Genomic DNA, 26,362 nt, shown 5'->3' on the forward strand with positions numbered 1-26,362 from the left:
TGCCCCTGCCTCAGCCTAGAGTAGTAGAGTGCAGGGATCACAAAGTCAAATGCCTGCAGGAGCCAGATGTATAACCTGGAGGAGTGAAGCAGGCTGAGTGGGACAACGGTCACTGGGTCAGCCTGTGCCTGGTGTAGGGGGGACAGCCGCTCTTGAGTTCTAGTCGATGGTTGTTGTGAGATTGTGATGGTTCAGCATTGCCACATCTTATGATTTTCCAAGAAAAACTAGAAATCTAGATTTTTGTGTGAGGAATCCTGATTTGCAAATGTTAGCAACTAATCAGACGCATACACACACAGTGTAGGCCAAGCAAATCATGTCTCCAGCTGAAATTCAGCCCATGGGTCATTAGTTTGTGACCTTGGGCATAATGCTACCAACATCTGATGGGTAGAGAGTGTCAAGGTTGAGAAGAAGGCATGAGGAAACTGAAGGTGTTATGATCACTTTGGCCTCCATAGGGTTGTATCTGATGGTCTTCCCCATTGAGTGTGGATGAGGAATCTGAAGGTAGCAACCGATTCCTAGCTCCAGGATGATGCCAGTGGACAAAATGAGAGTGAAACTCACCTTCTTAACTATAAGCAATGGAGAGTCCCTGACGTGTAACATAGAGGCCCCAAAGAAAGGGGAAGACGTCCTCTCAAGGTTGAGAGGGGACGGGGAAAACCATTAGATGCAACCCTATGGAGGCCAAAGTGATCATAAGCCATTTCATAGTGGCTTAGGAGAGATGGCAAGGAAGAAGAGGTTACTCTTGACTAGTTTAGCAGTGAAGGGAAGCTGGAGGAGATATTGGAGAGAAACGTGATTCCCTTATCCCTAATCCTCATTCATTGGCAGGCCTGTATATCTCTGTAGATAGGAAGGAGGGAAACATTTGGAAATACTGCATTGAAGAAGGGAGGATAGAATCAAGAACACAGCTGGTGGAGTGTGTATTCTCTTGAGTAGAACTACAAAGAATGATGAGGGTAGATCCAGAGATGTTTTAAGGTACCTTGAAGTTTAGGGGATATCACACTGGCTTCATGTTCATAAAATAGAAGGTAAGATCATCAATCATGAGAGTCTTAGGGACAAGTTCTGTTATTTTCTTGCAGCTTTCACTGCTGACTACTACTTTTTTTTTTTTTTTTTTGAGATGGAGTCTAGCTCTGTTGCCCAGGCTGGAGTGCAGTGGTGCAATCTTGGCTCACTGCAACCTCCGCCTCCCAGGTTCAAGCAATTCTCCTGCCTCAGCCTCCTGAGTAGCTGGGATTATAGCGCCACCACCATGCCCAGCTATTTTTTGTATTTTTAGTAGAGATGGGGTTTCACTGTGTTGGCCAGGCTGGTCTTGAACGCCTGACCTCGTGATCCACCTGCCTCAGCCTCCCAAAGTGCTGGGATTACAAGCGTGAGCCACCGCGCCTGGCCCACTGCTGACTACTTGTTAGAGTTACTCTTCCCTTCTCTGAACTTGCGATGTATTTGTGATTGGCTTTATGTTCCTTTGCACCTGATCATATATTTGCTGGTAATGTTCTCTACACAGTAATACGTCTCCTCACCATGATTAGAAGCTCTTTGAAGATGGTACTGAATCCTATGTATCTTATACTTGCTGCCTGCTTACTTCAAATGGAAAGAGTAACTGGTTTCATATTGTACCTTTTTGTCCTCTGGTAGGGTATCTGTGCAGATCAAGTGAAAGTTTCCAGCTATCATCGCTACCAAAGAGTAGAAATGAATGAAAACGCACTGGTGGAGCTAAAGAAGCTATTCGATGCCAAAGCTGAACACCTCCACCAGACCCTGGCCCTTCATTCTTATACTTCTGTGCTCTCAAGGTTGCAAGTGGAGTCTTACATCTATGCATTGCTCAGTAGTTCAGCTGTTCTGAGATCTTTAGTAATTCACCAGCAAGGCCAAGGTGTGTAAGTAATGAAGCTCTCACTCTTTCTTGCATTTTGAAATAAATAAAAAATTGAGGGCTATAGTCTGGTTGAATTGACTGTATAGTAATTGGTCTTACAAGATACCATTTGTGCTTGCAGTTTTACCAGGCTTCCCCAAGTGTAGGATTGAGATCTGCATTAATGACATTTCTTGGGAGCATTGCCAGGTCTCCTTTGTCCGTGGCTGTCTTTCTCTGCTTCTGTAGGATGCCAGAAACTCACTATCTATCATTAATGTCCTTTGCTGTCCTAGTTAATGTGCTTGTTACCAAGTTGAGTCCAAATATAGTTTTTGATTATAAAAGTAATCATCGGAATACTTCTTCACCCTTTATCTCTTGTGGTTTGTTTGGGCTGCTTTGTTTGTAGGACTGTTTTGTTTAATTTTCCAACAGAGGATTAATAATGTTCTGAATTTTTCATCTTATTTTGGATTTTAAGAAATTAGTCTTTATGACATGAATATTAAGTATGCTTATTGAATTATGCAGTTTTTATTTCTGGGGGATACATTAGGATACTTTAAAGTAAAAGTCCCCCTCCCCTATTTTCTTAACTAATCAAATAACTGGGGGTAGATCAGAGATGTACTGATTTTCAAATAAAAAATAGTGGATTATGGCCAGGTGCGGTGGCTCACACCTGTAATCCCAGCAATTTGGGAAGCTGAGGTGGGCGGATCACTTGAGGTCAGGAGTTCAAGACCAGCCTGGCCAACATGGTGAAACCCCTTCTTTACTAAAAATACAAAAACTAGCTGGGCGTGTTGGCGGGCACCAGTAGTCTCAGCTACTCAAGAGGCTGAGGCAGGAGAATGGCATGAACACAGGAGGCGGAGGTTGCAGTGAGTCAAGATCGCACCACTGCACTCCAGTCTGGGTGACAGAGTGAGACTGTCTCAAAAAAAAAAAAAAAAAGGAATTCTGATGAGGTTGGTTTTTCCGTTATTTTGAAATACTTCAAAGTTAAACACATTTTGGCTTGTCTGTTTATAAAAATTTAAATATTTTTATGTAACTTTTCTCCTTTTTTTTTAATCTGCACTAAATATTTTAAAGATTTTTTATTGTTGTTGGTTTAAGTGAAGACACTAAAAATTCACCCCAAAACACCATTTATGAGAGACTCATTTAATCTCTCTCATTTACAGTGTCTAAGCAGACAGAAAGCATTCCCTCCGATCTGTGTCAACTAAAGGAATGCATTAGTGTCTTATTCATGTTCACCAGGAGGGTTAATGAAGATACTCAGTTTCATGATGATATTCTTCTCTGGCTGCAGAAATTGGTAAGGGGACAAAAATAGACACTGTAGTCTTTGTTTTATTTCTCTCATAATTTAGGAATTATCTGTTATTTCATTACATTTGGTCTTCAACAACTTTTTCAGCTAATTTATTTCATGAGTTTATTAATGACTTTTCTTTGATCATGATACATGGTAATACGTTATTTATCTAGTGCATTATTAAGCACAAAGTATGTTTCTCTCTGATAAAGATTATGCTGAATGAACTCTGGACTTCAACTTTGAAAGCAATGAAAATGCAGGAAGTATGCTAAATTGAAGACTAGATGTATATTCAGCATATAGGTACAGGTTGAGCGTTCCTAATTCAGAAATCTGAAACAATCCAAAATTCCAAACTTTTTGAGTGCTGATATGATGCCACAAGTGGAAAATTCCACACCTAAGTACTTAATAGAAACTTTGTCTCATGTACAGAATTACAAAAAATTTTGTATAGACCAACCTTCAGGCTCTATGTAAGGTGTATATGAAACAAATGAATATTGTGTTTAGACTTATGTTTCAGCCCCAAATGTATTAGATGTATTAGTCCTTTTTCACGCTGCTGATAAAGACATATCTGAGACTGGGAAGAAAAGGAGGTTTAGTTTGACTTACAGTTCCATATGGCTGAGGAGGTCTCAGAATCATGGCAGAGGACAAAAGGCACTTCGTACATGGTGGTGGCAAGAGAGAATGAGGAGGAAGCAAAAGCAGAAACCCCTGATAAACCCATCAGATCATGTGAGACTTATTCACTATCATGAGAATAGCACGGGAAAGACCGGCCCCCATGATTCAGTTACCTCCCACTGGGTCTCTCCCGCAACAAAGAAGAAGAAGAATATTCTATCTTCTTCTGGGAGATAGAATTCAAGTTGATATTTGGGTGGGGACACAGCCAAACCATATCACCAAGATATCTTACGTTTATGCAAATATTCCAGAATCCAAAAATGTCTGAAATCTGAAATGCTTCTGGTCTTGTGCATTTTAGATAAGGTATGGATCAAAAAATTTTCTATATCTCATTCTTTCTGTCTTGTGATATTTAATGTCATGCTTAAAACAGTTTCTTTTAAGAGAAAGAAGAAAGGTATAAGGATTTGAAAAACTTAGGAAAGATGTTAGGTGTGTTATAAGAAGAGGGGTATTTGTTTATTGGTTATGTTTATAGATTAAACTACTTGACTTATATTTATTCACTTGTGGCCAGGAACATTAGTGACTTGTAATTTGCCAGAGAAGTAAAAACTAGATTTGTAGAGAATCTGCTTGTGATTTCATCATAGTACTATAGATTCATAGGCCTCTGGTGTGCCTCTGTGGTAGAAACTAAGCCAGTGAATAGTATGTCTTGTGTCTGGTTACTCTTTTGAAAGATTGCATGTATTGAAGCATTGGATAAATGACTTTACTAGACCCCTAGATAAATTATTCTTTTTTGAAAAAATAGTGAGATCATATGACCTTTATTGTTTAGGTGTCCGTGCTACAAAGAGTTGGCTGTCCTGGAGATCACCTCTTCCTTCTAAACCATATTCTTCGATGCCCCGCTGGTGTTAGTAAATGGGCTGTTCCTTTCATCCAGGTATGATGAATGGTTACCTCATTCTGAGGGGTTGGGGGAGAGGTTTTATTAGACATTTTTCCTAAAGAAATTGCTGGAAAAAAAAGACTATTTAAAAAATAGTAATATTTAAAATAAAAATCTTAAAATATATCCAGTATACATTTATAAAAGTTCTTAGGCTGAAACTTGTTGGGCCACCCATAACTGATAGAACTGTACTAAGTTTGCTTGTGGTCTGGCTGGGTAGGTTCAGTCATATTTAACTCTACACAATTTCTGTGCAGGAAGGCTCACCAGGAATTTTTTCCCGTGGTACTCAATACAGCTTCCTAAGTCAGTCTGTCTCACACCACAGTTGGTACAGGTCAAACAGAAGCCACCACATCTCAAAGTTCTTTAATACTAGCAGAGATCTTAGGCCTGTGGGATCAACTCTTGTATACTTAGGAGTTGACTATGTGGTTTTTAGATTCTCCTCTCTGCTGTTGCCTTTGGGTCATTAAGTTACTCATAGCAACCACTTAGAATGGGCAGGAGCCAAAATGTTTGCCAAGTTCAGCTTCTCCACATCTCCTTTGCTTTAGCATTTCTGGTGGCAAGAAGTCTGAATCTTATCAGGTAGAAGGAGGATTTTTTTGTTTTTGTTTTGTCTCTCTTTGGATTAAAGTAGCAGTAGTGTCCTTCATCCTATGTTGTTACAGATAATTGATGGAAACTGCTCAGCTACCTCTGCTCTTTGAGTACAGCTGACTCAGTGCCGCCAAGTAACCCATGGGCTGTGCTTTACTCTTGTGTATTAGGTACCAGTTTCAGCTTTGTTCTCTTAACAGCAACTTTGGTCAGAATGCTTGTGAACCAAGATTATGGACACTTGGGTTATTTGTTTTCTACAGTACGCTTTTTGCTTTTCTGATTTCAGATCAAAGTGTTGCATAACCCATCAGGGGTCTTTCATTTTATGCAGTCCCTTGCCCTGCTGATGTCTCCTGTCAAGTAAGTGTGGAAGAGCTTTGTGAAGTAGAGACTGAAATGCTTCTTTCTTCTAAAGGATTGGCTCCTGAAACTGCCTAGATCCAAAGAAGAACAGCTAAGGGAAGTGTTGGCATTCTAGAATTTAACATTGCAGATTTTCTTTGGGTTTGATTCTTGTTTCAAAGTGACTCTTCAACTGCTGATATATAAGCAACTATTTTTATGGGATCCCTGTTTTAGTGGGTTTGCCCCTCTTGTCATATATGCTATTGTGAAAGGTGCTACAGACAAAAAAGGTGATCTGTTTCTTGGAAGAAGAGATTTAATGCCAGAAGAGAAATAGCACAGAGAGATTTAAAGTGCTAAATTGTGAAGCTATGCAGTAGAAATGAAGAGAACAAAGAGTTGAATGGAGTAGTCAGAGAGGGTTTCATGGTAAATGAGCTGTGTTTGAAGAATGGATTGGACTGGGCATCGTGGCTCACACCTGTAATCCCAGTACTTTGGGAGGCCAAGGCAGATGGATCACCTGTGGGCAGGAGTTTGCGACCAGCCTGGCCAACATGGTGAAACTCCGTCTCTACTAAAAATACAAAAATTAGCCGGGCATGGTGGTGTAATCACCTGTAATCCCAGCTACTTGGGAGGCTGAGGCAGGAGAATCGTTTGAACCTGGGAGGCGGAGATTGCAGTGAGCCGAGATCGTGCCACTGCACTCCAGTGTGGGTGATAGAGCAAAACTCCATCTGAAAAAAAAAAAAAAAAAAGAATGGATTGGATTTCAGTAGGAGAATGGGACAATGGAGAACATGTAGGTGGGAGAACAGTGTGAGCAAAGGCCCCAACATAGGTTAGGATAGCTGTGCAGAGCACAGGTAGATCAGTGTGGCTGAAGCAAAGGTGTGTGCGGGAGCTGGTAATAAAGGTGGGTTGGATTATAGAAGTCCTTAAAATTAAATGAGGAATTTAGATTTGATGCCTTGCTGCCTTGGATACAAGGGCCTGCTCCTGCACATGGTAGATAATGATTTGACTCACAAGTGTTTTTGCATTGATATCTATGTTTTGGCCCTACACAAGCCTCTCCATTACCTTTTTTCTTTTTTTTTTTGAGATGGAGTCTCTCTCTTTTGCCAGGCTGGAGTGCAGTGGAACGGTCTCAGCTCACTGCAACCTCCGCCTCCTGGGTTCAAGAGATTCTCCTGCCTCAGCCTCCTGAGTAGCTGGGACTACAGGCATGTGCCACCACACCCAGCTAATTTTTGTATTTTTAGTAGAGACGGGGTTTCACCATGTTGGCCAGGATGGTCTCGATCTCTTGACCTCATGATCCACCCACCTCAGCCTCCCAAAGTGCTGTGATTACAGGCGCGAGCCGCCGTGCCCAGCCTCCATTCTTTTTTATTCAGTAAGTCATAGTTGCTAAAATAGTTTCCCTGGCAAGACTCTGTGAGCCTGGTTTGAGTTAAGGTCTGTAGCGTATGTGTTGAGGTCCTGCGTCATGCAGGGAGCTGTGCTAGTATAGCTGCTTTCTGCAATTACTCATCATTACTAATTCAGAATGGTTGCATTTGTCACCAAAATTAGTGCAGTTTTAGTAGCCTTGGTTTTTGGCCAGTTCTTATTCACTAATTTAAACCATTTGAAGATTGGGTTGATGTGTGGCTCTTCTTCAGGATGAGTGGATAATCCAGAATGCACTCACATGGGCCTTCATCTAAGTGATGGGAGTGATTATTCTTGTCCTTTAGAAATCGAGCTGAGTTTATGTGCCACATGAAGCCCAGCGAGCGGAAGCCATCCTCCTCAGGGCCTGGGTCTGGGACCTGGACGCTAGTAGACGAAGGAGGAGAAGAGGTAACTTTGTCATGTCTGCATTATTTTGATGAATTATTGTGCCCTCTTCTTATGCACCAGGTATTGTTCTAAGCACTTTTCACATAATATCTCATTTAATTCTCCCAGCAACCCCATGAGGTAAAGACTTATGATTCCTATTTTATAGATGAGGAAACTGAGGTGCAGGGCTGTGAAGTACCTTCTCTCAAACCATAGGGTCATTAAATGCGGAGCCTTTAGAGCCTGTGCTTTGAGCCAGTGTGCTGTGTTGCACCCCTTCTCTAGAATATCATTCTGTTCAGCTCGGAGAATTTGGCACTTGGAAATTAAAGTCATATTACATAAGATGTATATTAGGAGTTTCCTTATGTAGTAACAAGTTTCTGTGGTTGGAGCCTTACCTACAGATGGTGAATCTGAGTAATAAAGAGCTGGAGCTTAGCAAGGTTTTCCCTTAACTCATAAACTTCTTATCCGGAAATTCTCATTTGAAAGGTAGAAGATGGTTTTCCATTTTTAGTGATAATTTAATGATCGAAATACAGCTTCTCAAGATCACCCTTGTTAATTTTCCTTTCTACTATACCCATCGTGAGTATATTTGTAAGCAGTTTTGTTCTGCTGCTAATTGTCAGTTCTAGTCCTTTGTTTTGTTCTGAATCTTGATTTGATATTCTTGTCTAGGATGTTCAGTGACCAATTTATTATAATCCCTCTCTTAAAAGGAGGTGAGGCCAGGCACGGTGGCTCACACCTGTAATCCCAGCACTTTGGGAGGCTGAGGCAGGATCACGAGGTCAGGAGATTGAGACCATCCTGGCTAACATGGTGAAACCTCATCTCTACTAAAAATACAAAAAATTAGCCAGGCGTGGTGGCGGGCGCCTGTAGTCCCAGCTACTTGGGAGGCTGAGGCAGGAGAATGGTGTGAACCTGGGAGGCGGAGCTTGTAGTGAGCCAAAATTGCGCCACTGGGCTGCGCCCAGCCTGGGTGACAGAGCGAGACTCTGTCTCAAAAAGAAAAAAAAGGAGATGAAAGTGTTCAGCCAACAGTTTTCAGAATGACAGCCATGGCAGCTGTGGGATTGTGTCTGTGTATTTCCCAGAGTGCTCATTCAGAAGTGGGGAGTACCCGTCACAGTCGTTTTTCTCTTCCTGAGACTTGCAGGAGGAGGTGGTCAGGTGGTGGTAAATGACGTGGACGTGCAAGCGTCTTTGCTAGAACTGAGGAATCATTCTGAAGCAAGCTTCTCAGGAACCAGTACAGATTGGTCTTTTAAAGATTGCAGTGGAAGTATGTTTTTTTTAGAGTGGTCTTTCTTGGGGGAGAAATCTTTTCTTCTGGTAGGTTTCCTGCATTTAATCCCAGACGGATAATGATTAAGGAGCATTATAATTACTTGTAATGATTAAGCATTATAAATACTTCCAGTCAAAATATCTGATTAATTATCTCACCCTGCATTGGTGCCTGGCTCCAGGTTAGCACTCCCTAAATATTCAGCGAATTCAAGAACTGGGGAATAGATGAGAAAGTTGGGAGTGCCATGGCCTCAGAAAAGGCTGTGGGGAGGAAGGCACTCTGAATTACCCACATCAGTGGTTTCTTGATACTAGCTATATACTAGAATCACCTGGGCAACTTGCAAACCTTGCCCAGGCCCACACCCAGACATCCAAATAGTTAAAAGCCTACCTGGTGGTTAAATGTACAGCTGAGTTGAGAATAGCTAAGTTGAGAACTGCCTTAAGTAGAGTTTCTGAAACACTTGTTTGTTAGACATTTTAGACACATAATAAGACTGTAAAAATTGAGTGGCTTAAGGAAATTTTGAATGATTTGCATTAGTCCCTTGTGGAAATTGAGGTGATACATTCTATTCTTCAGGTTCTCAGGATCTTTTTACTTCCTTCCCTTTTTAACGTTTATCTTAGGACATGAATCAACTTGGTTTCTAAGGTGACTTTAGTGCTCTGTGTCAAACAAAAAGACCGCAAAGATTTCCTCTATTTAATCTTTGTGTATGACCACTGTTATTTTTATATGGCTTTTGGCAGCACTGATTGACAACAGAACTTTAGTCATCTGTAGCAAATGTCAATTGCTTCCTCTTAAGTCTGTCGAATACTACATAGACCTTGATTTTGGGAGAAGAGAATTGCAGCTAACATAACTTGAACTCTCATCTATGGTTCTTGTTTTTTTTGAGATGGAATCTCATTCTGTCACCCAGGCTGGAGTGCAATGGTGTGATCTTGGTTCACTGCAACCTCTGCCTCCCAGGTTCAAATGATTCTCATGCCTTGGCCTCCCGAGTTGTTGGGATTACAGGTGCACGCCACCATGTCTGGCTAATTTTTGTATTTTTAGTAGAGATGGGGTTTCACCATGTTGCCCAGGCTGCTCTTGGACTCCTGACCTCAGGTGATCTGCCTGCCTCGGCCTTCCAAAGTGCTGGGATTACAGGCATGAGCCACCGTGCCCAGCCCATCTGTGGTTCTTTAATTGATGTTATCAAAGCACTGATCCCTATAGTAAGGTCCTCACTCTAGAGGATTTCTTTTTTTCTATTTTCTTTGGGATGGACATTTAATGAGAGCAATTTCATCACTGACCATGACCCAGATACATATAAAATTGTGCTTGCAATTTCAGGGGATTTACTGTGGAACTATCTCTGGAACTGAGACTATAAATTTCTGTCCTGGAGAAAAGGTCCATGAAGACTCATGAGGATATCACATGTATACCATTGAGACCTGTGATAATTTAACTCCTGTAACTCTGAATCATAGTGTGATCTGATCAAATCAGCTGACATGACTTTTTATCTTTTCCCTTAGGATGAAGACCCTGAGACCAGTTGGATTCTCCTTAATGAAGATGATTTGGTTACCCTTTTAGCACAGTTCCCCTTTCATGAACTCTTTCAACATCTTCTTGGGTTTAAAGTAAAAGGTAGACTCATTTCTCTTATCATGTGTAAAATGGGGTAGTGGCAAATGCAAACACAGAAACTCTGCATTGAGTCTTTTTTTTTATTTTGAGATGGAGTCTTGCCGTGTTGCCCAGGCTGGAGTGCAGTGGTGCGATCTCGGCTCACTGCAAGCTCCGCCTCCCAGGTTCATGCCGTTCTCCTGCATCAGTCTCCCGAATAGCTGGGACTACAGGCACCCTCCACCATGCCCGGCTAATTTTTTTTTTTTTTGAGACGGAGTCTCGCTCTGTCTCCCCGGCTGGAGTGCAGTGCCCGGATATCAGCTCACTGCAAGCTCCGCCCCCCGGGTTCACGCCATTCTCCCGCCTCAGCCTCCCGAGTAACTGGGACTACAGGCGCCGGCACCTCGCCCGGCTAGTTTTTTGTATTTTTTAATAGAGACAGGGTTTCACCGTGTTAGCCAGGATGGTCTCGATCTCCTGACCTCGTGATCCACCCGTCTCGGCCTCCCAAAGTACTGGGATTACAGGCGTGAGCCACCGCCCCCGGCCTAATTTTTTGTATTTTTAGTAGAGACGGGGTTTCACCATGTTAGCCAGGATGGTCTCGATCTCCTGACTTCATGATCCGCCTGCCTCGGCCTCCCAAAGTGCTGGGATTATAGGTGTGAGCCACTGCACCCAGCTTGAGTCTTACTTCTTGTGTAGGCTCCAACTCAGGTTTCTTGTGCCTAGCTGTTGTAGGCTTCTCCTGTGCTTGTAATTTCCCACTTGGTGCTTAAATGTGAGAAAGCTAACTAGCCTGCACATTGCCCAGCTTAAATTGTTTTTAATTTGCACATTGTCTCAAGTTTTTTCCCATTTCATGTTGATATGGGAGCCAGAGTAATGAGATTGTCAGTTCTTCTCCATCTTGGCTTTGAGTCCTCGTTAAATATGTGTACAGCTGTTTCCGTTCGTGTTTTTTCATAGTAATTGTGATTTTTTTCTTTTATCTGATTAACTTCTAGGTGATTATTTACCTGAAACAACAAGACCTCAAGAGATGATGAAAATTTTTGCCTTTGCCAACTCGCTAGTGGAACTTCTGGCTGTGGGCTTAGAAACCTTTAATAGAGCACGCTATAGGCAGTTTGTGAAGCGAATTGGTTATATGATCAGGTAATACTGCCGTTGGTCCATTCTTCTCTGTTCCTTTTACCCTGGTCAGACACAGATACTGCATAATTGGGATGATGGACATTTTAGTTGTAAACCTCAGGTCTTATTTCTCGTGAAAGTTAAGATTTTTTCACCATCTATAAGATGGGAATTTCATAAGTGCTTCCAGTCAGCATATTTCGTTAATTATCTCAAATTTAACTGGCTTGCTAGATGATTGTTCTTGGAGTCGAGATCCCCAAAGCTGTTGCTGGGTTGAAGTCTGGGCGAGAGAGAAGGCATCTAGGAAAATGCAGGCTCTTACTGCTTCAAGTGTCTTAATAAATTTAGAGAATATGTACTGCTTTTCTTTGAATTAATTTTATACTCTTTTTTTCTGCTTTATTAATTTTAATTGTCTTTACTGGATCATTTCTTACAGCATATACACATGCTGTTATTCAACTTCCTTCCCCACCCAAAAGAAACTCCATAAAACTATCAAAACTTCTCTCCCTCCTTACTTTTGCTTCCAAAATAAAATTACTTTTAATTCATTTATTTTATCTTATTTTTTTATTTTTTTGAGACTAGTCTCACTCTTTCACCCAGGCTGGAGTGCAGTGGCATGATCTCGGCTCACTGCAACCTGTGCCTCCTGGGTTCAGGCAATTCTTGTGCCTCAGCCTCCTGAGTAGCTGGGATTACAGTTGCGCACCACCACACCCGGCTAATTTTTGTATTTTTAGTAGAGACGGGGTTTCACCACATTGCCCAGGCTGGTCTCAAACTCCTGGGCTTAAGCGTTCTGTCCGTCTTGGCCTCCCAAAGTGCTGGGATTACAGGTGTGAGCCACCGTACCTGGCCTAATTCACTTATTTTAGATATTATGTATCTATTAGCTTTATTAATCAGTCAAATGGTTATAGGATGCCCTGAAAGGGTGGGGGTCCCTTCTTTTTTTTTGAGACGGGGTCTCACTCTGTCACCCAGGCTGGAGTGCAGTGGTGTGATCTCGGCTCACTGCAACCTCTTCCTAGGTTAAAGCCATTCTCCCACCTCAGCCTCCTGAATAGCTGGGACTATTGGTGTGTGCCACCATCCCCAGCTAATTTTTTGTGTTTTTAGTAGAGATGGGGTTTCACCATGTTGGCTAGGCGGGTCTCCAACTCCTGACCTCAAGTGATCCGCCCGTCCTGACCTCCCAGAGTGCTGAGATTACAGGCATGAGCCACTGTGCCCGGCCTGGGGGTCCCTTCTGAGATCTAGAGAAAGCCTTGAGTATAGAGTTAGGAGAATGAGATAGTGGGAGGGAGGATGACTGGTGACTTGGAGATAAATTTGTTAAAAGCTAAAAGCCCATCTACCGTTATTAACAGAAGTCCATCCAGACATCTGTTTTCTGATTCTGCTTAATAAATAAGACCATAAATAAAATTGGTCCATGAGCTCACATACAGATATAGGATTGTGTGCTTACTGTATGCCAGGACTGTGATTTCTTATTTTATTTTCTCAGTAACTCTATAGGAAGGACATTGGTATCATTACTGTTTTAAGATCACTGTTTACATTATTGTGTAAATAACAGCTGTAGTATATTATGATTATTCTTTCTTTGTTTTTCTTTCCATCTGCTTGCTTTTCTGTGAATCTAGTGCAGATTCGTCTCATACCTTCTAATTGCAGAACAATTTCCCATAAGGTCTCATTCTTCAGATCGCCTGTTAGTTCCCATTTTATTCCTCCATCCTCACTTGAACTTGCTTTTCCTCCCATCACTACCCAAACAGCTCCTACAGATGAAGATCTCTAATGAACCTTGTACTCCTGATCCACTGGCCAGTTCTGGGTCTCCTCATCCTACTTGGCATCTCTCACGTAGGTCACATAGCAGCCTTTCTTGTAGTTAGTTGATAATTTTATCCTTAAAACATTTTCTTTGCTTGGCTTCCAGGATACCACATTCTCCTGATTTCTCCACCATTTCACTGACAGTTCCTTTTCTGCCTCCTTGGTTGTTTCATTCTCACTTCCAGACTTCTTAATGTTAGAGTATCTCAGGTCTCAGTCCCTGAACCTCTTCTCTTTATCTACTCTTGCTTCTTCAGATGTCATTCATTCTTCTTTAAATATCTAAACACTGTTACAATTCTCAGAGTTATATTTCCAGCCCATACCTCTCTCATAAACACATTGTATATTCAGCTACCAACTCAGCACCTCCACTTGGATGACTTATTAACATTGTAATGTAATTCTCAAAGTGAACTCACTCTCCCCACCTTCCAAACTACTCCTCCTAGTTTCATTAAGTAGCAACTCTATTCTAGTTTCTCAAGCCAAAACACCTGGTGGCACCCGTGGCTTTTCTTTTCTTTTATACCCCGCATTCAATCTAACTGCAAATTTTATCATCTCCACCATCAAAATACCATCTTTTATCAAATCTAAGATGCCACTAATTATTTTTTTAAGATATATTTTATATGCCACTAACATAGGGAAAATGCTGCCAAATTATGGCATCACATCATTAACATTAACATGGATTCTGACGTTCTAATTGCAGAGAGATTAGTGTGAAAGACATGCATTCTTTTGAATCAGTGAAACATGCTGTTTCCAGAATCTAGCTGCTTCTTACCACCTTCACTGCTAGCACCCCATTTCATTCCTAGACCTCCTGACTTATCTTCCTGCTTCTGACTTTGCCCACTGCCCACTTCTGCCCTTTTCCCACCTCAGTGTGTTTTTAAACAGCCAGTGTTGCTTATGAATTGTGAGTCAGCCCATTGTCTGCCCAGGACCCTACGGTGCTCCCTGCTGCACTCAGGGAAAAAGCCGAAGTCCTCACAGTGGCCTGCAGGGTGCCTCACGTTCTGGTTTCCTGCCACTTTTCTGATTTCATCTCCAGCCAGTCTCCCTCTTAGCACATTGGCCTCCTTGCTGTTCCTAATCATACCTGACACCCCTCAAAGCTTTTGCATTGGCTGTTTCTTCTATGTGGACACTCTTCTCATAGACACTCTTGTGATTCTTCACTTTTCCAGGCATTATCACATGTCCCTCTTCAGTAAGGCCTCTCATGCTCCCAACCCACCTCCTTACCCTGCGTACCCCTTCATCGCCAGACATACTTTATTCCCTTCTCTGGCTTTTTCTCAGTGTCACTTACAACCATGTGGCAGACTATATGTGACTTTATTTTATTTGTTGTCTCTTTGCCCTTCACTAAATGTAAGCTCTATGAAGGTAGGATTTTCTTTTCCCCATTTCATTACTTTCAGAACCTGGGCAGTAGTAGGTGGATAGTAGGTGCTCAATACATATGTGTTGAATAATGAATGTTGTAAATGTAATATAAAGGTGCAGATATTGAGCTAATGAAAAGTACTGTATTATCTTTCCTCATGCTCAGAATGACCGTTGGTTATGTAAGTGACCACTGGGCACAGTATATGAGCCATAACCAAGGCTCAGGATTGGCCCAACAGCCCTACTCTGTGGAGAAACTACAGGTTGAATTTGATGAGCTGTTTTTGAGGGCTGTCCTACATGTGCTGAAGGCCAAAAGGTAAGTAAGACATATGATATTTGGTGAGAAGTTACTTCCTCACTGATAAGAACCAGTCGAGTGAAAGCCACTTAAGTAGGTCTTTTATAATAGTTTCTTAGTGTATTTCATCTGTTTCTTATCGAGGGCAAATTCTTGGGCCTTAGTTTCCTTATCTGTAGTACCTCCCTGTTGGCTGAAATGGTCTCTCTGTCTCTCAATTTCGTTCTGTTGTAAGATAACACTATTCTGGTGTCTCAGTTTTTTGCCACCCTGAACTTTTGGGGCAGCCTCGAGCAGGGGAAAACAGGATAGATTGTATCTGTCACATACCCACTGCGGTGCCTGCAGTGAGAAGCGGTAGGTGCGCAGCATGTGGTGCAAATGATTTGCTGATTTTATTGTTCAAGTTGCCTTCCTGTAAGGGTTTTAAGGTCTGGGAATGTCATGGATCTTGGTTCCCTATCTTAGCTTTGTAAATACTGTCTTTGGATCATGCTGTCTGTGTCACTGCTTGTAGCCTAGGACCTGTTTGAGGCATAGGCAGGGGCACAGCTGCACATCCCGTGCTCCCTTCCCTGAGCCACTGGCCCACTTGAGTGGGCTTTGCTGCAGAATTATGCCCTCCACTAGGAGATGCAGGCCTGCCTCCACCCCTGCCCAGCTCTACTTATGAACTACTAGCTCTCCCCTATTTTGGCCCTCTCCTGAGCTAGTTGTCTACACTCCCTCTTGCCATGTGACTCTTAGCCTCAGCCCCCGATTTATTCTGTGTTGTATAGTCAGTTTGAGTTTTGGTCTGCCATTTACTGTTACCCTGGGAAAGTCACTTAATATTTGTGGTCTCACTTTCTTCATTTATAAAATGGAGATGGTGATAATGATACTACTGTGCCATTAACCTCGTGGATATGTGATGAGGGTGAATTGTGGTAATATGAGGAAATACATTTTAAACCACAAAGGACTTTTCAAATGTAAGTGGGGGTTGTTCTTGTGTGGTTTCATACGGGGAATAGAATAATCTACAGACTCAGGAATTCTTAGCTAAGTGTTAACCACTTTTAGACACTGTGAAGGCATAAGTCTAACTTAAATAGAACTTGGGTATAGAAATTTATCTTTTTTTTTTTTTTGTGATGGGGTCTCACTTTGTTGCCCAGGCTGGAGTAGCATGATCTTGGCTCACTGCAACCTCTGCATCCCAGGTTCAAGCGACTTTTCCACCTCAGCCTCCCAAGTAGTTGGGATTACAGGCACTTGCCACCATGCCCGGCTAATTTTTTGTGTTTTTAGTAGAGATGGGGTTTCACCATGTTGGCCAGGTTGGTCTTGAACTCCTGACCTCAAGTGATCTGCCCAGTTCAGCCTCCCAAAGTGCTGCGATTACGGATATGAGCCACCACACCTGGCCTTATCTTTAGATTACTCCTGTTACACATATACCATAAATTTTGTGGTCTCATGAGATGCACCAAATCCTGTTCAGGATTGTCAGGGCAGCAGTGCAGTAGCACCTGCCCACTGACACCAGTCTGGTACATGGGAGGAGTCTTCCTTCTCTGATCTGTCACTTATTTTTGTGCTTGCTTAGCGGAGAGGCAAAGCTGTCATCCTACTTACTGGGGCTTATATATTCACCTGTGAACCCTTCCTGTAACATTGTGTATATAATTCACAAAGATAATTGTTTTAAAATGTTGAGCGCTATTGTTCTTAAGTTTATTTTAGGAAACAAATTATATGAGAACCAGATATTTAAAGCCATGAAATTTAAATTTATTTGGCACTCAAATGGAAATTTCTGGCAATAGCTATCCCTTCAACCTAAAACAAAACTAAACTATACTAAAAGACAGACAACAAAAATAGAAGTCAGGACTGGGCATGGTGGCTCACACCTGTAATCCCAGTACTTTGGGAGGCTGGGGTGGGCGGATCACCTGAGGTCAGGAGTTTGAGACCAGCCTGGCCAACATGGTGAAACCCCATCTGTACTAAAAATACAAGAATTAGCCAGGCTTGGTGGCAGGAGCCTGTAGTCCCAGCTACTCAGGAGGCTGAGGCAAAAGAATCACTTGAACCTGGGAGGTGGAGGTTGCGGTGAGCTGAGATTGCACCATTGCACTCCAGCCTGGGCAGCAGAGCAAGACTCTGTCTCAAAATATATATATATGTACATGTATATAAATACCTATATAAATATATATGTGTGTGTATATATATGTGTATGTATATATGCCAGACTTCCTGAATGTCTGCCATATAGGGAATTTTATAGCCTGAAATACACCCTGTTTGTGATTTTACTTTTAAGTCCTCTACAATTTTCCTTCTTTGTTTTGGGGTTATAAAACAGCATCAAGTCCCATGTGAAGTGTTAGGATAGTTAATTAATAAGATAGAAACCTGGCCCACCTGACCTTAGAGAAGTTTCTTAATCTCTTAGTCAGGAGTCTAGCTGGCTTTTCTAGAGTCCAGGTGAGTGTGGGTTTGAGCTACCAGTTGCCTGTTTAGGTTCGTAGATGTGGATTAGGCATAATACACTATTCATTTTTTAAAAATTTGGTTTATTTGTAATTAGATAATTTGTAATAGGATAATTTGTAGTAGTTGTGCCTCCTATTTTTTTAAGTTTCTTTTTTTTTTTTTAATTTAATAGCAGGTAAGTTGCTATACATTCCTTAGCAGATTTCTTTTTTCTTTTTTTTTTTTTGAAATGGAGTCTCACTGTGTTGCCCAAGATGGAGTGTAACCTATGCCTCCCGGGTTCAAGCAGTTCTCCTGCCTCAGCGTCCCGAGTAGCTGAGAGTGTAGGCGTGCACCACTGTGCCCAGCTAAGTTTTATATTTTTAGTAGAGATGGGGTTTCACTACGTTGGCCAGGATGGTCTCGAACTCCTGACCTCAAGTGATCTGCCCGCCTCAGCCTCCCAAAGTGTTAGGATTACAGGCATGAGCCACTGCACCCGGCCATTCCTTAGCAGATTCTGACTTGGGGCATGGCCACCATCCTGATACAAGTTTTTTTTTTTAGTTGTGGTAACATTCACATACAATTTTAATAAGCATCTATCTATTGAATGCTGATTGTTTTTGAGATACTGGTTTAGATAGCAGATAATTAAAATACAGGGTTCTAGTTATAAACTGGTTTATATAAAAATGAACAAGACCTGGTTTCTGCTCTCAAATTGCGGTTAGGTTAGTATGTTATATGTAATTTACAGTACCTTGAGGTGTTTCTCACGTTGTGTTTTAAGAATCACTTGAGGCCGGGCGCGGTGGCTCAAGCCTGTAATCCCAGCACTTTGGGAGGCCGAGGCGGGTGGATCACGAGGTCGGGAGATCGAGACTATCCTGGCTAACATGGTGAAACCCCGTCTCTACTAAAAATACAAAAAACTAGCCGGGCGTGGTGGCGGGCGCCTGTAGTCTCAGCTACTTGGGAGGCTGAGGCGGGAGAATGGCGTGAACCCGGGAGGTGGAGCTTGCAGTGAGCCGAGATCACGCCACTGCACTCCAGCCTGGGAGACACAGAGAGACTCCGTCTCAAAAAAAAAAAAAAAAAAAAGAATCACTTGAGTCTGAGTCACCAAGGGTGGCTATAAAAGGTGCAAATTCTTGTGCCCCAGCTCTGACCTACAAAATCATGGTCTTTATAGGTGAGGCTTGGGAATCTGCATTTTCCACAAAGTCTCCAGGTGGTTTTTCTGCCACTATAGTGTGAGGCTTACTGGCAAAAGGTATGATGATGGCAAAGTCAGGTATTGATGGAGTTCTGTAATAGCACAGAGGAGGAAGTCCAAGGAGGGCTTGACCCATGGAAGCAGCCAGCCTGGAGGTGTGGGGTCTCTCCAGGCTTGGTGGAATGCAGTAGTAACTGAAGGAAGGCAGAGAGGGCTCTGGTTGGAAATATGGGTCAGAGCCATCCTGTGGAAGCCTTTGAGTGTGGGCTGAGGAGTTTGAACTTTGTTCAGTGCTCAGAGAGGAGTCACTGGATGGATTTAGATTTTCCTCTCACCCACTACACATGTGTCTGTGTGCACATGTGTACCTGTATGTGTGCTCAGACACACACATCCACAGCTGGCCTTTCTGCCATCCACTACTGTCTGTGCCTTAGTAGCCTGTGTGAGTTGGTGCTAATATCCATGATAATAATTATTATTATTTTTGAGATGGAGCTTCACTCTTGTTGCCCCGACTGGAGTGCAATGGTGTGATCTTGGCTCACTGCAATCTCTACCTCCTGGGTTCAAGTGATTCTCCTGCCTCAGCCTCCCAAGTAGCTGGGATTACAGGCATGCACTGCCACACTTGGCTAATTTTGTATTTTTTGTAAAAATGGGGTTTCACTGTGTTGGTCAGGCTGGTCTTGAACTCCTGACCTCAAGTGATTCATCTGCCTCGGCCTCCTAAATTGTTAGGATTACAGACGTGAGCCACCATGCCTGGCCATATCCATAATTGTTGTCTTGGTTTTTGTGAGGATGGTTTGAGTTGATATTGTACTTATATGTGTAAACACACACATGCATACATTGTAGTGGTTAGAACAGTCCCTGGCGCAGACTGGGTGGTTTGTATTTGCTGTTATTCTTAGCCATCCTTGAGGTGTGTATGACTAAAGCATATTAGAAAAATCGTAGTGTGATTTAAGAATCTTTTTTTCCTTGAGAGCCAGTGGTTTTTCTACTTTCTTAATGTAATGAAGCTGATTAACAAATAAAACGATTCCTGCTTACATGCAGACTTGGCATTTGGCTGTTTATGTCCGAGATGCCCTTTGGGACTCTGTCTGTGCAAATGCTGTGGAAGCTCTTCTACCTCATGCACCAGGTGGAGAGCGAGAACCTGCAGCAGCTCTCCTCCTCCCTGCAGCCCGCCCAGTGCAAGCAGCAGCTCCAAGGTACGGCCCCACCGAGCAGTCGGTGTTCTGCTCTCCCTATCTTTTTGTGCTTCTCTTCAGGGCTTAATTTTTACTTTTAGAGGGACTAAGAGAAAATGTTTTGCTCTACATACGTATTCAAGGGTAATGATTTTGAAATTCAACAGACTGCTTCACAGTTTTGATGTATTAAACAGCAACTAGCATATCTGAAATCAAAATTTGATTAGTCCCAAACAGTATGCCAATACACACAGTATTCTAACTTTTAGGAAGCACTTTTTTTTTTTTTTTTGCATTTGTGTGTGAAATTATTCTAGTTGGCAGTTGTAGTAGCAGATATGTATTAATTGTCTAGAAATTTGTTAAGGCTTTGTGCCCAGCCGTTCTTCTAATATCTTTCTTTTATTGCTGTTTTTTTTTAAAGTTGTATTGTTTTTATGAACTAAAGATATAGACAGGTGTACTTTAAAAATTAATTTTGGTGAAAACTTAAGTTTTTGTGTCATACCACCTCTAAACTATAGAATATTTATTTATTTTTATTTATTTATTTATTTTGAGACAGGGTCTCACTCTGTCATCCAGGCTGGAGTGCTCTTGGCTCACTGCAACCTCCGCCTCCTGGGTTCAAGTGATTCTAGTGCCTCAGCCTTCTAAGTAGCTGGACTTACAGGTCCACACCACCACACCTGGCTAATTTTTGTATTTTTAGTAGAGACCTGGTTTCATCTTGTTGCCCAGGCTGGTCTTGAACTCCTGACCTCAGGCCCACCTCGGTCTCCCAAAGTGCTGTGATTACAGGTGTGAGTCACCGTGCCTGGCCAGGACATTTACTTATCACAAAAATTACAATGTTCAAAATGAAAAACGCTATTTAATTAGATGTATATTGTAGTGATTTTAAAAAACTACCCTATACATTAAAAAATGATGGACAATATACTGAAATACAAGATTAAAAAGAAACACAAAAGATAATTCTATTTTCCAAATGTTTTTTCCTTCACAACAGGAAGTAAAGACTGTTTTCCAAATTTTTAAATGTCTGTATCACTTAAAAGAAAACCATATACTTTAAAAATTATTGAGCCTCTACTGTTTGCAAAGTAGTTTGTGCAGACATTCATGATTTATTTTTTTATTTCCATTTCTTTTTTTGAGATGGAGCCTTGCCCCAGCTGGAGTGCAGTGGCGCAGTCTCGGCTCACTGCAACCTCTGTCTCCTGGGCTCAAGTGATTCTCCTGCCTCAGCCTCCTGAGTAGCTGGGATTACAGGTGTGCACCACCATGCCCAGCTAATTTTTATATTTTAGTAAAGACAGGGTTTCTCCATGCTGGCCAGGCTGGTCTTGAACTCCTGACCTCAAGTGATCCACATGCCTTGGCCTCCCAAAATGCTGGGATTATAGGCATGAGCCACCGCACTCAGCCTCCATTTCTCTCTCTCTAGATTGATGTCTTTATTCTTCTGTTTCTGTTTTTTTCTTTTCTGGGGCTCTGCATGCATCCCCTTTTGTCTCTTGTTTTTCTTTTTATCTTTTTAGTGGTAGCTCTGGACTCCTTTACATTGTTCTGCTTTGTAAAATGCTTCTCTGCTGTCCTGGGGGCAGTGCTTCTATTAGACTGTTGCCATGGTTGGACCTGGGCTTACGAGTGAGCTAGGTGAGAGGTTTCACAGCCATTGTCTGTCCTCTGGCGGCTATTTCTGTGGTTGAAATAGCTAACACAGAAGCAGACATTTCCTTCGGAAGTGCTGGGATGGTCAGCAGCACTTCTTTTTATACCTGAATCCTGGGTAGGTCTCCTTTGTAGTGTCATCTCCCTTCATTGCGGACTTACTATCTGCCAGGCTCTGTGTTACCATGTGGCAGATGGAGCCGATATTGAACAGCTCAGCTCTGTAGTGGATGTGATTCCAGACCCTGAAGCGGCAGTACCAGCCTTGCCTTGCCCTGGAGCTTTGGATCCTGCTGCTGGAGTTCTCTGTCTGGACTCCAGGCTCCCATGGCACTTTTATCTTTATCTCCCTTAGGGCCTGTATCACCTGACACAGGAGCTAGTGGCACAGTAGAGAAGTTTCATCTGCCTTATTGCATTCTAAGCTTGAGATTGGAGTCTTTGCACTGATCTCCTGCTCTAATTTGCTGTTTTTTCATCTTCTCCTTTGCTTAATCTTTTATAAACCAATTTTGTTAGGAGGCTTGGTTTTTATTGTTTGTGGAAGAATAAGGCTTCCTAACGTATTTTACCTTCTTAACTTTTTATATTTAATAATTGCCAGAAGTGCTTATTCTTTATAACCAGTTCTTATTTATCTGTGGTAATGGGGGTAGGGTGAGCTTGAAATCAGTTTCCAAGGAACACATTTTAACTAGTTTTAACATTTCCTAACTAACACATTTCTCAGCAGTGATTGTTAAAAACTGGTCTGTTTTAATTTGGCTTCTTTTTGTTTATTTCTAGTCTGATCAACATTCTGACTACTAGTAAAGTGTAGCCATAAGCAAATTCGATGATAAATAAATGTAGAAATATGTTTGTTTGTCCTTATAGTTAATATTTTAAAAGCTAATTAGAAAGTTATTTCACTTTCCCATTGTTTTTTCTATAGAATTATTTAAAATATAATGCCTTTTCCTTGATTTGTACCTTGAACATTATAAGTTTGAATGATAATTCTTTTTTTTCTTTTTAAATATCCTTTCACAATGTAAGTTAGAATGATCATGCCAATTTTCATTATTCTGAGAATGTTCTGTGTAATAATTTCCACTCTAAATCCAATTTGGAGATGGAAAATGAAAATTGGTTTGGTAAATGTCCTGGAGTTATTTTGAAAATGCAGGAAATTTGGTGAGCTATCTTGGTTTCTCAAATGTGTAAATGTGAACGGAATTATTGGCTTGTTGCCTTCTTACTGTGAAAAGTTCCATCAAGGATATGTATAGAAATATATATATATTTTTATATATATATATTTTATTTTTTAATTTATTTTATTTATTTATTTTTTAAATTTTTAAAATTTTTTTGAAACAGAGTCTTGCTCTGTTGCCCAGGCGGGAGTGCAGTGGCATGATCTTGGCTCACTGCAACCTCCATCTCCCAGGTTCAAGTGAGTCTCCTGCATCAGCTTCCTGAGTAGCTGGGACTACTGGCATGTGCTACCACGCCCAGCTGATTTTTGTATTTTTAGTAGAAGTGAGGCTTTACCATGTTGGCCAGGCTGGCCTCAAACTCCTGACCTCAAGTAATTTGCCTGCCTTCGGCCTCTGAAAGTGCTGGGATTACGAGTGTGAGCCACAGAACCTGGCCAAGGACATATATTTTTTCAATGGGCTTTTTTTTCCTTTCCACTGTACAACTTTGCATCTAGTTTACTGTCATGTATATTTGTGAATATTGCCTTCTAATGGCAGAATTTAGTATTGCTTACACAACATCCTTTGCGATATAGGCAAAACACATCACATTTATTATATTGTTTATGACATTCATTAGTATTTCAGTTACGGTTATAACTAATTTCTTGCCCCCAGTTTTTCTTTATAAGCAAATCTCTTTTTTTGGAATGCCCTATTTGTGCCAAGTAGTTTGCTAGTATTAGCAGTTTTCATTAGTCAGGTCTTTGTTTGTCTGATGGTTACCAAGTAGCTTCAAGTGTGCCTTTGAAGTTGGCAGTACTGCCTTTGAAGGTGACTGCCTAGTGACAGCAGCAGTGCTTTGCAGTTAACAAAGCACGTCACCAGTGACATGCTGTTTAATCTTCTTCTTAAATAACCTTTTGAAACAGATGTGCGAACTGAAGCTTAGAGATGTTAAATGTCTCTTGTGAGGTTACATTATATTTAGAGTTCATTGGAATTTCAGAGGCCATCTGGTCCAGCCTCATTCCTGATGCCTGTAGAAATCTATTTTGGAACAAAGAAAGAACTTTTGTATCTTTAAATATTCCTAAATCTTTTTCTCTGGAAGAGTGATTAAAAGATGTAAATTTATTCTTTCCCCACTTTACTTTTCTTGATATGAACTTGCAGACCCAGAACATTTCACCAACTTTGAGAAGTGTCTTTCTTCTATGAATAGCTCAGAAGAGATTTGCCTTCTGACTACCTTTGCTCAGATGGCTCAGGCCAGAAGAACCAATGTGGATGAAGACTTCATAAAAATTATTGTTCTGGAGATATATGAGGTTAGAATATGAAGTTTTAGAAATTAGCTAAAAAAATGTTTTCTTTTGGATTGTCCATCTGTTGATTTTTTGGGGGGGATTTGTTTTACAAACTGTGACTTATTTAGCTACTGTCTACACTTTTGAGAAGGGATGGAGAATCAGTGGAACATTATTTTGCTACAGGGGTTATTGAAAATGTGAATTATATCCATTCCCCAGTACTTATTATCTTTTGAAATTTGTTGCACCACTTTCAGTAAGGAAGAGACAGTGTGATACAGCCTGACACTTACAGTTTTTATGCTGTATGTTTCCCTCACCCCACCCCTTCAGCTAAACTCTTCCACTCCAGCTAGTAGCAGAAACCTAGCTTCCCAGCCAGTTTAAATGAGATGGTGGGAAGAATATTGAACCTGGAGTTAGGATACGTGTGTTTTAACTCTGCTGTTAATTGACCATCTCACATCAAAAAAGATAACGTATAACCCCAGGCTTCATTTTCCTCATCTATAATATGAAATTACAGGCTAGGATGAGATCCTTGCATTCTACATCTTTTCAGTAAGCCATCCATGAGGGTGAAGGGGAGTGAAATTTTGACCCCTGAGCATCTAGGGACTAGCCCAAGGTGGTTACCAAAACGTTCATTGGAGTTTTTTGTATATTTTAAAAGCCCTGCACATTTTACACTTTAAACTCTCGTGTATCTGTTGCTCTGCATACAAAATATGTCCTCCAAACTATTCAAGTGTACTCAAGTAAAATTATGTTTGAAGATGATTATTTGGGTTTTATTATCTTCCCCTAATAATCCATTTGAGAATGACAAACCTGGATGTTCTTTCCGGGATCAAATACCTGATTCAGCGATTCCTATACCTGTACTTCATAACTATGCATAAAGTTAAGATCTCGATGGATCTGGAATTCAGACTGTCTTTGATCTGAAAAACTTGGGGAGACAAGACATATTTTCACATACATTAAGTGACATTCTCAAGATCTGTTGCTAAAGTAATATTTATGCTCTTGAGTAAAGTTTCCAGTGTTTTGTCTAGGAGTCACAATAAAAATTACATTCTATGTTACATTCTGATCCTTTGTGTGTATGTACAGTTGAAGCAATACTTAATCTACCTGTGAAGCACTATTACATTTTTCCATTTTATTTTATTCTCTATGTTATTTTTCTGTTTATTCCATTGTGTTAAAAAATACCATTGGCATTAATGGATTGTAACATAGACTTTGAAAGACTTAATTCAAAACAAGTTGGTAAACATTAATGTTTTAGAAGACCTTGTAGTTAGGGATCTTATTTTGTAGGGGAAGCTAGGCATTTCCATGAAATACATTCTGATTTTCACCATTGTAGTGATTTCCTCAAATTTAGAAAAGTTTTGAAACTGCAGGAACCGTTTTATTATTACCGACAAACTTTGGGATATGCTTTTTGAATCCACACTTGAAGTCATTGTTATAAAAAGTTGCCATTCGCTTATATTCCTCTCCCTCCACCTTTCAGCCTCAGAGTAGACAGTTGCCTATATGAAGTTTTAACATTTTTTGGAACATAGTATCAACTAAGGCTCAATATAAGATTCTTTCTGCTTTGCTTGAAAAAACTATATAAGGGTGTTTTGACTGATAATTGATATTAAAAGTGCCATCTTCTTCCCCCTGTTCCCTATTTAGGTATCTTATGTCACCCTGTCTACCAGAGAGACTTTTTCAAAGGTTGGTCGAGAGCTTTTAGGGACCATCACAGCTGTTCATCCTGAGATAATTTCTGTTCTTTTGGATAGAGTTCAAGAGACCATTGACCAGGTTGGAATGGTAAGAGCACTGATTTTGTTTGTTTTGTTTTTTTAAATCTTGGAGTAATGGAACATTGGCAAAAATAGGAAGATTCTTGAGAATGATCTTGTCACTGCGGGTATAAACAGGATGAAAGGAACTAACATTTACTGTGCCGGCCTCTGTGTCATTCACTGTGCCAACTTGGGATTAGCTGCTGCTTATAAAAAGATGTGATTGTTTCTCT

The 26,362-nt window shown here is 41.1% G+C and overlaps 1 protein-coding gene across 2 annotated transcripts in view; it reads left to right on the forward strand.

Annotated features, from left to right (window-relative positions):
• EPG5 (ectopic P-granules 5 autophagy tethering factor) overlaps positions 1-26,362 on the forward strand; it is a 128,667-nt gene that overhangs the window by 12,946 nt on the left and 89,359 nt on the right. For both annotated transcript variants that reach the window (XM_015121861.3, XM_077975539.1), the window contains exons 3-13: positions 1,675-1,918; positions 3,094-3,230; positions 4,717-4,824; positions 5,726-5,799; positions 7,530-7,635; positions 10,462-10,576; positions 11,566-11,716; positions 15,117-15,272; positions 20,005-20,162; positions 24,182-24,336; positions 26,014-26,154. In XM_015121861.3, coding sequence (XP_014977347.3) covers positions 1,675-1,918; positions 3,094-3,230; positions 4,717-4,824; positions 5,726-5,799; positions 7,530-7,635; positions 10,462-10,576; positions 11,566-11,716; positions 15,117-15,272; positions 20,005-20,162; positions 24,182-24,336; positions 26,014-26,154 — 1,545 coding nt within the window. The remainder of the gene's footprint in view (positions 1-1,674; positions 1,919-3,093; positions 3,231-4,716; positions 4,825-5,725; positions 5,800-7,529; positions 7,636-10,461; positions 10,577-11,565; positions 11,717-15,116; positions 15,273-20,004; positions 20,163-24,181; positions 24,337-26,013; positions 26,155-26,362) is intronic.

This window comes from Macaca mulatta, chromosome 18 (assembly GCF_049350105.2).
Source record: "Macaca mulatta isolate MMU2019108-1 chromosome 18, T2T-MMU8v2.0, whole genome shotgun sequence".
NCBI lineage: Eukaryota > Metazoa > Chordata > Mammalia > Primates > Cercopithecidae > Macaca > Macaca mulatta.